The 12591-nt window shown below is 38.9% G+C and overlaps 1 protein-coding gene across 2 annotated transcripts; it reads right to left on the bottom strand.

The window, feature by feature from the left end:
* Positions 8526–9286, bottom strand: LOC109330682 (transcriptional regulator Myc-like). Of its 2 annotated transcripts, XM_019564946.1 has the most exons (2): positions 9176–9285; positions 8526–9142 (listed from the first exon to the last, which is right to left on the bottom strand). In XM_019564946.1, the coding sequence occupies exons 1-2, from the start codon at positions 9189–9191 to the stop codon at positions 8682–8684; spliced, it is 477 nt and encodes a 158-aa protein (XP_019420491.1). In that variant the 5' UTR covers positions 9192–9285; the 3' UTR covers positions 8526–8681. The 2 variants fall into 2 exon arrangements, with proteins under 2 accessions (XP_019420491.1, XP_019420490.1); XM_019564945.1 differs by having other exon boundaries at positions 8526–9286.

The raw sequence follows: 12591 nt of genomic DNA, 5'->3' as shown, positions 1-12591 counted from the left end.
TAGAAAAAACTCGAAACCCGCTTGTAAGTGCGGAAAAACCCGGAGTGACCCCCGACTACACTATCATGACACTCAGCTAAGATCAGGGGTAACTTGTCAGAGGTCTTAGGCAGAACCAACCTCCCCTTATACAATAATCGCCCTGCCTGAAACTGGAACCCCAGATGAGATTCAAGATTCTCTACCAAATCCTGGATTAACCTCCTCCACTTAGGTTCCCGTTGAACCTCTTGGAACCAACCCTAGGCATCTTCAACCTTAATCACTGAGAGTGCCAAATAATAGGCCTTCCGCGATAAGGCATCGACCACTGTATTCTCCCGCTCTGGTTTGAACTGCATCTCAAAATCCAGCCCAATGAGCTTTACTGCCCATTTAAATTGTTCCTCATTGAAAAGCCTCTACTCTGTAAGGAATTTCAAACTTCGTTGATCCTTTTCGATAACAAAGTGGCAACCCAACAAGTAGTGTTTCCACTTCTGCACGGCCTGTACCAACGCCATCAACTCTCGTTCATAAACCGACTTATGCTGAGATCTAGCTGATAACCCCTTACTCCAGAAAGCTAGAGGGCGACCTTCTTGCATCAACACGGCCCCAATCCCCTTACTAGAAGCATCGGTTTCCAACATAAAGGTCTTTGAGAAGTCAGGCATGGCCAACATAGGCAAACTGACCATAGCGCCCTTGAGGGTCTGAAAGGCCTGAGTGGTTTCTTCGGTCCACACAAAGTTATCTTTCTTCAACAAAGTTGTGAGAGGCTTGGCGATTCTCCCATACCCTTGCACAAACCTTCAATAATAACCTGTGATGCCCAGAAATCCCCTTAAGCTCTTAATATCACGGGGTATTGGCCACGGACTCATAGTGGCCACTTTGGACTCGTCCGCGGCTACTCCAGAACGAGAGATAATATGACCCAAATATTCCAAACTGGGTTTAGCAAAACTGCATTTCTTCCGATTGACCTTCAACGCATGGTCCCGCAACGCGGTCAAAACCTCCCTCAACTCCCTTTCGTGAGATTCCTCATCAGGACTGTAAACCAAAATATCGTCGAAGAAAACCAAAGTAAATCACCGCAAGTAGGGCCGTAATACTTCGTTAATGAAAGCCTGAAAGGTCGAAGGTGCATTTGTGAGACCGAAAGGCATCACAACAAACTCATAATGACATTCATGAGTTTGAAAAGCAGTCTTCTCCACATCCTCACTCCGCATCCGAATCTGATGATACCCGAATTTCAAATCTAATTCGGTGAAAACTGTAGCTCCTCCAATCTCATCCAATAACTCTTCAATAATCGGGATAGGGAATTTATTCAGAATCGTCACTCTATTCAAGGCCCGATAGTCGACACAGAACCTCCAGCCCCATCCTTCTTTTTCACCAAAATTACCGGACTAGAATAAGGACTGATGCTATGCTGAATCACCCCTGATCCCAACATCTCCCTAACCAATCCTTCAATCTCCATCTTCTGATAGTGAGGATATTTGTACGGTCTGATATTTGGGATAGCTGCCCCCTCGATCATATGTATGGCATGATCCTGCCTTCGAACCGGTGGTAAACCTGTAGGATCTGTGAATAATTCTTCAAAATCCTCAAGCACTTGCAACATACGGATCAGAGTGCTCTCCACCTCTTCCTTTCTCGACTCTGAGGGTTCACAACGCATAATCAACCCCTCTCCCTCTGCTCGAATGACCTGCAACAAAGCACCATATGAGACCTCGGTTTTAGCCAAGGCTGGGTTTCCTGTAATACGGATCGATTTCTGGCCTTGCTTGATCGTGAGTTCCAATTTACCAAAATCAGCTTGGACCTCTCCCAAACCAGATAACCATTCCAAACCTAACACCAGGTCAACCCCCTTGAGACTAAAGAGGTAAAAGTCTTGGCTCACTTCCAGATTCTGTATCTGAAAAGACAAATGCGCGCATTTCCCTCTACATTTCACCTTACGCCCATCTCCTACCTCCACCATATATGAGGGAGTATTCTAAACCAATAGTCTCAACTCCTGTACAACCTCATGAGCTATGAAGTTGTGAGAAGTCCCACAGTCAATGAGAACAACCACCTTCCTCCCCTTTAACATCCCCTCTACCTTCCATGAACGGGTCGTAGTGAACCCCAACGTAGAGCACAAGGACAACCTCAGATCATGTACCTCTGTAAGTTCCTCGTCTTCCTCCTCTTCTTCCAAAATAAGCATTTGAAATTGCCTATTTTTACACCGATGGTCTCTAGTAAAAGGCTCATCACAACGAAAACATAGCCCTTTTTCCCGCCTTTCCCTCACCTCAGCGCTGGTCAAATGTTTGAATTCTCCCCCTCTCGGCCGAACCACTTCACTGACGGGTTTCGGTGCCGACTGCATAACTGTGTTACTCGCCCTGAAACTGTTCTGCCTTCCATCCCCCCATCGGCTTCGATTCCACGGTTACCGTTCTAGAATAGGGGTTTGCCCTCTGATTTCCTCTGGTCCGGCTTGCATACCCAAACGAGCCCCTCCTACTCAAAATGGCATTCTTCAGCTCAATTAGTAGCACCTTCTGGATGACATCGGATAAGGATTATAACTCACACAACTTCACCTCGGCTCGAAGCTCTTCCTTCAACCCATTCAGAAATATCCCCATGGTGAACTCTGGATCAATGCTTCTGGGTCATAATGAACCCCGACATAGAGCACAAGGACAACCTCAGATCATGTACCTCTGTAAGTTCCTCGTCTTCCTCCTCTTCTTCCAAAATAAGCATTTGAAATTGCCTATTTTTACACTGATGGTCTTTAGTAAAAGGCTCATCACAATGAAAACATAGCCCTTTTTCCGCCTTTCCCTCACCTCAACACTGGTCAAATGTTTGAACTCTCCCCCTCTCGGCCGAACCACTTCACTGACGGGTTTCGGTGCCGACTGCATAACTGTGTTACTCGCCCTGAAACTGTTCTGCCTTCCATCCCCCCATCGGCTTCGATTCCACGGTTACCGTTCTAGAATAGGGGTTTGCCCTCTGATTTCCTCTGGTCCGGCTTGCATACCCAAACGAGCCCCTCCTACTCAAAATGGCATTCTTCAGCTCAATTAGTAGCACCTTCTGGATGACATCGGATAAGGATTATAACTCACACAACTTCACCTCGGCTCGAAGCTCTTCCTTCAACCCATTCAGAAATATCCCCATGGTGAACTCTGGATCAATGCTTCTCAAGGCCCCAACAAACTTCTCAAAATCCTCAACAAATTCCTCAACGGACCCGGTTTGTTTGAGGGCTAATAATTGCTCAAACGGATTCTGAATCATCGACGGTTGGAATCTTCGAACCACTGCAATCTTGAATCCTTCCCAATTCGGCCTCGAGTTGCATTTTTCCCACCAATGGTACCGACTCAATGCCTTCCCTTCGATTGCCATAACCGTGGCCTGCATTTTCTCCCCTTCTGTAAGTTCCTTCAACTAGAAGTACCTTTCTAGTCGGTGAGTCCATACGCGTCTTCACTGGAGAAGATTGGAATTTCCAATTTCCTCCATGTATCCCGCCTAAACTCTCCCCCACCGTGAATGCCTTCTCGGAAGTCATTTCTGCCTCAGTTACCTCTTCAGAACTCATTCCCATCTTGAACTCTACCCGGAACTCCTCACCACCGCGGAAACCACCACGAAACTCATTCCCGTTATGCCCCCTGCACGGAACTCCTCACCACCACGAAACTCACCTTCTGTGTGAAGCTCTCTTCTACGACGAGCTCTATTGCCATGGGAGTTTTCATTTTCGTCGTGAAGTTCTCCATGGAAATCACCTCCCCTGAACTCGTCTTCCCGAGGAACTTCTCCGACGAACTCCATCACTGCGGGAGTCGTCCCTACCATCGTAAATGTCCCCTCGTGATTCTGCTCTTCCTCGGAACTCCCTTCCTCGACGAACTGCACTGTCACGAGATTCACCTCTATTTCGCGCATCTTGCTTTAATCCTTCACGGGTTTTTCTCTCATTGCTATCGCGACGGATTCCGCCGTTCACGGAGCTCGCGACGTCGCCGCCGTGTCTACTTCTGCACTGAAAACATATCGGTCTATTTTCACGATCATTTCCGCCATTTGTTCCTCATGCTTCTTCACCAATGATTTTGCCAATTCTAATCTCATTCTCATCTCTTCCCTTTCTTGTTCCCAATCCTCTCCAGAACGCGACATACTTTGACTCTTCATGAATTTTTGGCGAAGCAGCAACGGTTTTCAGGGCACCGGAATCGGTGCTCTGATACCAGTGATAAAACCGACACAGAATTATAGAAAATAAGAAGAAAGTTTCACAATCGATTCAGAATCAATTCGATTCCGAATACTAATACCTCGTTTATTGTTTGAAGAATGGAGAAGATTACAAGATGAACCCTAATTGATTCCCCGAATCAATTGCTCGTTACAAGATTAATTCCCTGAATTAATCTTTCTCCTCTACTCAATTCTCAAAAACTACCTACAATAACCCCCTATCACCTATTTATACTTTCTGCCCAAACTCCCTACACTACTTTGGCAATTATAGAAAACTGCTTTGGCAGTTACAGTTGCCACCTCACGCTGCCACGTGGCAACCACGTGGCCTCCTCTGATACACCCTAGTGATGGGTGGTCTCCCCAGCATCCTATCAGATTCACATTTCTAGCTGCCATCGTTCTTTGGTTTTTCAAAGCTCCTATCAACATGTCAACATTTGTCCCGCGAGGATTACTGTTTTATAGCTTCCTTGAAAGACGATGATAGATTCTATAATGTTGGAGTATATCTGTGTGAACCTTGGCAAGGATTTCAGGGAGAAAATAAATGATTTCTTGTTAGCAAGAAGAAGATGGCAACTTTCCCCAAAAGTTGTGTTGCTTTTGTCCTTAGTGTAGTTTTGAGCTGTTTACTTTTGGCATTCAAAGATTCTTTCGTGTACCCTACTACCAATTGCCTTCATTTCACTCATACTATATTTCTTACCCTCTCACAAACATACGATATCATTATAGTGTGTTTTTACATCAATAAAACTGCACATTACAATCGAGATTCCGATCCATTTTTCTTTCTTTTATCATTAATGGTTGATTTGTTTTTGTCCATTATGGTTAAGCTCAAATATAGCTTCTGCCACAGATGGTTAAACATTGGATGATTTGCTTCTTTCCATAGTGGTTAAGCAAAGATATAGCTTTTGTCATTGATGATTAAGCGTTTGATGATATAACTTCTACCATTGGTGGTTAAGCGTTGTTAGTGCTTCAAATCAATTCCAAGCTAAGAGTTTAGAATTTTCACTCTCCGGCTTGAGAGACTGTTGAAATATATTGTATCATGTAAATAATAGTGTATGTAAATATGTGAAATTATATTGTTGGGTTAGTTCTAACTCTAGTGATTAGCTTCTATGAACAAAAGAGTTAGTTGGAGTTAGATAGTTTTTGTTAGGATAGTTAGTTTTTCCATCTTTTATATAAAGGATTTAATATAATTTTATTTTTCATCAATTCAATAATCATTCAATGAATGATTTTCTCATTCTTTCTTTCTTGTTTTATCAATATTCATGCATGCTCTACCATTTTAAGAGAAGTAGAAAGTTGAAGAATATATTATTGGTTCTAACTTCTATTCTTGAATTTCTTCTATTCTTGAATTTCTATGGAGACTTGCAAAAGCTGCATCTTCATTTTTACCATTCATTAATTATTATTTTTGCAGTTCATTCTCATTGGTAATGAATTGTGACTCATGCATTACATTTTCCTTTTTACAAGCAACTGTCATGTAATGAGAGGAAATTAAAATGTAATGAAAGGAGCTGAGCCAAAAATTTGATTATGATATTCTCCCTAAAGAATGATTGAATGCTTAGCATGGATTTCTCTTGGAAGATTTTGTATACCAACAGTTCTGTATGCAATGATTTAACTAGCTTCTCAGCAGAGTCCAGGATCATGGACTATCTTTTCTTGATAATATGCTAATTGGTCCAATTCCAATTTTTTCTCCTTGAAGATATCATGAATTTGCTGCATGACCTTCTTCTCCCCTTCTCTCACTCCAACTGCTAATACAACCCTTGATCTAGAATTGTTTCTTTCAACTTGTTATTCTGTCACTCACATTATTGTGTTTGGTTATTTTATGTATTTTCCAGGTTTAAAAGCCCTGTACAACAATAATCTAATCTGGTTATAACTACCAAAGCTCATCTCGGCTAGCCTCATGATGTTAATATATGTATTTCAAATAACTAAAGTGAAAGCCTCAATGTCTGGTTGGTGGCAAAGGATGAAACAGAACAGAATGGAATGGAAATAAGTTTTCAACTAAGTCTCGTGATTTGGTTCAGGTGAAATGGAAACCTTCGTGTTTAGGGTTTATACAGAATGTTGCTCATCTTTCCTCAAGAGCTTATGGTCAGTGACAGATTGGAAGAGTGAAAGGGAATGAGATGAGAAAGGTAGCGAGGATCTGTGAGAAATGGTGGAAGATGTGAAGGCACACAATGATAGTGGGCGAGATGAGTTGTTTCGGGATTTGGATTTGTGCGAAATGAGGAAGGAATTGGTACTAGGTGGGAATGGAAGAATGGAAGAAGGCGTACAATGTTATGTTTTTTCCGGATGAATTTCTTTGAAGAAGCTCCTTGAAGGTCAATGAAAATTAGGTCTTTAACTTGAGGGTGTATTAGTTGAGCTGGGTCATAGCTCATTAGCTCATGCCTGTGTTTGGATTTTAAAATTATTGTTTATTTATAAGAAAAATATACATATATATATATATATATATATATATATATATATATATGATCTGATCGAACTGTTTAATCAATTAAACCACAATTAGATTTTATAGAGGATATCTTCTGATTTGATGTTCGATTTGAATATCACTGAGTTTCAGTAAATGAAGTTTATGCAGCAAAGAAGAGATAGAATGATAGGAAAGTGTCCATGTAGATAATAAATCCATAATCTAATATTCAAGCTTCAAGGTTTACTAGTTCACCCACTCCTAACAATTAGACATTCCAAGGCTGTTGAGAGGTTTTACAATAAGAGAAGTTTAAGCATCACAATGAAAGATAAACAGAAGAATGGTAAATTACTAAATTTCACTGCAGATGACATATCCATAATATATTTTTTAAGACATCTATAATCTAATATTGATGCTTCAACACTTCATAGCTCATCAATCACCCACTTCAAACAATGTCAATATCTCAAATGTCATCTATGCTTTTTGAAATTTCTTGAAACTAAAATTATTGACTAACCACAAAACCTTTCATTGGGTTAACAGATCATATGGGCATGAACATCAATTCTGAGATACAGAATGAAAGTGCGAAGGTGCAAAAGAGCTATCACTAGCAGAATCTGCATAGAACAGATGATAAATATCTATCCAATCACGAATCTTTTCGTCCAGCTATTACTCAATTCTTACTACTTCTTATTCATTACTATAGCACTTAAATTGTACAACTCAACAATGATTAATTCCCTTCCATTGATCCATCCATCATAAGTTATAATGGAAAGCACCCAGCAGCAAAGTCACTTCCTCGTTCCAGCACTCCACTGAAATTGAGTAACTTAATATTTGCTACTAGACACTGGATTAAACTAAATAGCGAAAAATTTAGAAACTTCTTTTACAAGTTGCTTGCATTGATGCATTCTAGTATGGGAAAAGAAGGAAGGCTCTCTTGTACAGTCAAGTTATGTTGCGTTCGATAGACATGTCAGAACAGCACGGAACAAAACATATGGGTTTTGTTGCGTGTTTGGTATATTCTATAAACAGAACAAGACATGAAAGGACAAATGACTGAAATGCAGAAAATTTTGGTTCTATCCAAGGGGTGAAGTCAGAGAGAACAAAATAAAATATTTTGTACTATCCTGCTCCCATTTCTATCTGCACACCAAATGCTAACTTACTATCTAGTCAGTGTGCAATTAAACTGCTTCTTAGTTCTTACTATCAATTAGAACCTGTACTGACTAATTCCGCTATAGCTTGTTACCAAGAGAACAATCAAAATACAGCTACAATAAAATCATTGATTATGGATTGAGTTGGCACAATTGTAAAAGACAAACAACAACAACCATACCTTAGTCCTACTAGGTGGGGTCGGCTATACAATTGTAAAAGACAACTACAATAATCAGGAACAAAAGTATATACACTGAATATAAACTCATATCAGCACATCAAAGGAAATAATTGAATATAGGCAGGGTAGATTTCAAAGCAATAAGTATATCATCTTGTTCAACTATTCAAAGCAAGATCCAAGGTAGATTTCAAAACAAAGCAAGAAAAACTAAATGGATATTACCTAAGGCATAAGCACGGTCAAATATAAATAACAAAATGTATGGAGAGAACGGTTAGCCCCCTGGGTTGCCCCTCTCCCTACATTAGTCACTGCATAACATAACATTATTGAAGAGAATAGATTACTACCTATCACAAACCTCTGAAACCATGTAAGAAAATATTCATCACTCCAATATTGATAAACCAAAAAATGAGTTACCTAGAAAACCCTCTCTCTTATCAGTAACAATTTCCAATAGCCTCTAATGTGTCTATAACTTACAAAAACAATAACTTCAAAATTCAACCTCAATTTTCAGCATTAGACTTTAGAATCGGAAGCTCCATCTCCATCCTTTGATGCATTCTGCAAAGACTGTGACTCAGCTTCTTTTTCTTTCTCCAATTCATCGATCGCTTTCTTCTCCGCGTCCTTTTCGGCTCTCAATATCGGTTCATAGTAATCAGAATGAGAATCCATACACTGTTTCAAAACAGCGGTTGCCTTAGCACACTTCTCAACGAGATCTTCTTTGTTCTTCTCTGCCTCTTCAATGCACTTCTCCCAATCTATGAACTCATCTTTGCACCCTCCTGATTTCATGTACAAGCAAAAACCGCACTCTCCTTCTTCTTCTTCTTCTTCTTCTTCTTCTTCTTGATCTCCTTTCTCTGCTTCGGGTTTGGGAGATTCCGAACCTGATTGGACTGGAAGAGGAGGTTCTGCTTCGGGAGGCTCCGAACCTGATTGAACTGGAGGGGGAGATTCTGCTGCTTCTGCGTCGGTGGCATGGGGTTGCGTCTGGGGCGGTTCGGAATTGGGGGCAGACATTGGTTCGGCGGAGATTGGTGGCGGTTTACCCGGTAAAATAGATGCTGCTTAAAAGCTAAAACCTCCTGAAAACCCTTACTATGCGTTTTTTTGTATTTGACAATATTGGATGGTTGTAAGCGCTTTTGGACCAACTACCCAACCAAATTAAACCAAAAAATTAGGTGCAGTTTGGTGTTTGGGTTTTTTTGGGAACCAGTTTATTTGGGTCATATCTTCTATCCCAAAGTTTATATCACTTTATGTATTTTTTGTTTTTTATTGGTCAGAACAATAAAACAAACATGAATTAAACATAAATTGAGATTATATTTTTTAACCAATGAAAATGAACTTGTACATGGAATGGTACACATCTTGGGATAGAAGATGTGCTCCCCGTTTATTTATGGTTTTGTTCACAACTTCGTTTTTTTATACTTCCAAGAATATCTCTTATGTTTGGTAAGGAACTAATCTTTGTTGAGATATGTGGTTGTCTCTCCCAATAAACGTCACTCCAATGAATCAAACCATTAACTTTTTGATCATTTTGAGATTTGGCAGGATCTCATACTACTAGAATAATGTCTTATAGATACATATTTTCATATCTTTTAAAACTGTATAAACTGAGTGGAATTGATTAATAAGTAAAACTATGTTTGGGCTAGGCCAACACATTCACTTGCTTCCACATATAAAATATATATATATATATATATATATATATATATATTGTTTGACTAACCCTTCTCATTCTCTCTTAATGGCACTGCGAATTCGGGATCCAGAGTAAGGGGTGTTAGTTGTATTGAATGCAATGTTAATAAACTTGACTCAAACTAATCAGCCTAACTTAGAATAGACACCTAACTGATCTGAATTGATCATCTGATCAACCATGAATCAGAAAAAGTATGAATCGGTTTGATTCGACTATCTTATGCATAAGGCTGATAACTCAGTCAGTCTAATTGGTGAAATCAATCTATTTATGTTTGGGAGGAAAATGAATATTTGGCTTTCAAATTATTTTTAGTTATGTTTGATTTATTGGAGTTTTGTTTGTCATTTTTAGCTTATGATGTAACAAATTTTAGTTATTTAATTAATTTTTAAACTAAATTATTCAGTTTTGCTGTAATTAAAACGTAACACTTATGTTATTTGATGACATTTTTAAATTATTTATGATATTTTTCATGTAAAATCTTTATTGTTAATTATTTAATTTGTTAATTGTGTGTTAATAACGTTTTTTTTTTAATTTGAAGCATAAAATACTAAATAATGTTACTAACTATTTTAAACTTTTTAGAAATTTTTTATTTAAAAAAATTTAATTAGTCCAACCAATAATTTACTAATTTGATTATTGACTCAAAAACCTGGGTAATCTGAATTTAATAACACTAATATAATTTTATAAAAAATATGACAAATGAATGACATTGATACAATTTTACACAACTAATATTGGAAAAATATTAACTATAAGAGTAACACATACACTTTTTTCAAGATGTGCAATTGCACACTCATGATTGAGTGTTTGTAACCACAAAACATTTTTCCAAGCCATATAGTAACCACAGTAATTAAATCCATTGAGCTCAAATGGTTGGAAGAATCTTATACTTCATTTATATTGTTATTAAACAACTTAATCACTACTCTATCTTGTTGTGTCTTAACATGTTGCATATTCAAGCACTGTCCCTGCCTTATATCTATTGAACACCTTGCTGCATCAACTCATTAGAAGTTGACCAACTCTTGCACCTAGAAGGAAGTCTTCATCAATTGCACCAGTTGCATCAGCTTGTCCATGCCTGGTCTTTCATCCTAGCAATTGTTGCATCAAGTCTCGGGCTATTACACCAAACATTGGTCATCAATCATTCCTTAACTTTGAGGGTAGTTTAGGCTTTTGGATATAGCAGTTGAGTTCTATTATTTTGTCATGTTATCAAATTGGATTAGTTAGAGTTGTTAAAAGTTGGTTAAGTTTGTTACTTGCATCTCAAGTTATCGTATGCAAGTATATATATCTTTGTTCTCTTATCTCTTGTATCATGTAGAACTCAAAGTAATAAAGAGGTATATTCATTGAACTCATATTGTTTTACATCATGCATTTTTCCTTTATGGTATCAGAGCTCTCATTTTGAGAGCTCTGCTGCTGATCCATTCCCTCACCATCTACCTCTCCTCCTCTCGACATAATTTCTAATCAACATCATCAAGATGGATACTCAATCAAATACAACACAACAAGGGCATGACTCCATTGATTTCTCACAAAGCCCAACCAATAATCCCTACTACCTCCATCCAGGTGAAAGTCCAGGCATGATTCTAGTTTCACCACCCCTGAATGGAGGGAATTACCACCCATGGAGTAGATCCATGAGGAGGGCCCTACAATCAAAGAATAAATTCAAATTCCTCAATGGTTCCATCAACATGCCACTACAAACAGACCCTGATTTTGATTCTTGGCAGAGATGCAACACAATGATCATTTCTTGGATAACAAGATCACTCACACAAGAGATTGCACAAAGCATTGTTTACATAGATTCTGCCAAAGAACTATGGGAAGACCTTAAAGATCGCTTTTCAAAAGGAGATCATTTCAGGATGTCTGATATCTTGTAAGAAATCCATGCTATGAAGCAAGGAGACAGAACTATTTCAGCTTTCTTCATTGACTTGAAGACATTATGGGATGAGTTGGATGACTTGAGGCCTATACCAGGCAACATTTGTACCATTCGATGCACATGCCCATTGCTTACAACAATTAAGAGATACAGGGAGTCAGAATATGTGATATGCTTTCTGAAAGGATTAGGTGATCAATACAACACAGTGAAGGCACAAATACTTCTCATGGAACCCCTTTTTCCAATGAACAAGGTCTTCTCAATGGTTCAACAACAAGAAAGACAACGAGAAGGGTTATTATGCAACAACAATATCAAGCCTACCATCAACAATTTCAACATAAACCAACCCTGGAGAAATCAACAAAGCAAGAATAATGGGAGAGGCTATAGTGGAAGAAACACAAGAAGATTCGAAGGGACTGGAACAACCAGAAGGGATTTTCCACAAGTTGGAAGCAATAATAAGCTATGCACTTCTGTGGAAAGGAACGCCATACAACAGAAACATGTTATTTCAAGCATGGCTACCCTCCAAACTTTAAATTCAAGTCCAAACCATAAAGCAATGGTGTCATAAATAGTATGCTAACTAATGAGGAACCTCAGATAACAATCAGAGAATAGGAACCTAAGGCACCACAAGAAAGCTCTCTACAGTTGAGCATTAATCATGAGCATAACATCAACTAACTAAGCAATGACTTGGATAATTCAGAACATGTTCTCAGAGGTATTTCCCTTGATAA

This window comes from Lupinus angustifolius, chromosome LG17 (genome assembly GCF_001865875.1).
Source record: "Lupinus angustifolius cultivar Tanjil chromosome LG17, LupAngTanjil_v1.0, whole genome shotgun sequence".
Classification (NCBI taxonomy): domain Eukaryota; kingdom Viridiplantae; phylum Streptophyta; class Magnoliopsida; order Fabales; family Fabaceae; genus Lupinus; species Lupinus angustifolius.
Note: the sequence above shows the minus strand (reverse complement) of the source record. Positions and strands in the feature narration are given on the sequence as shown.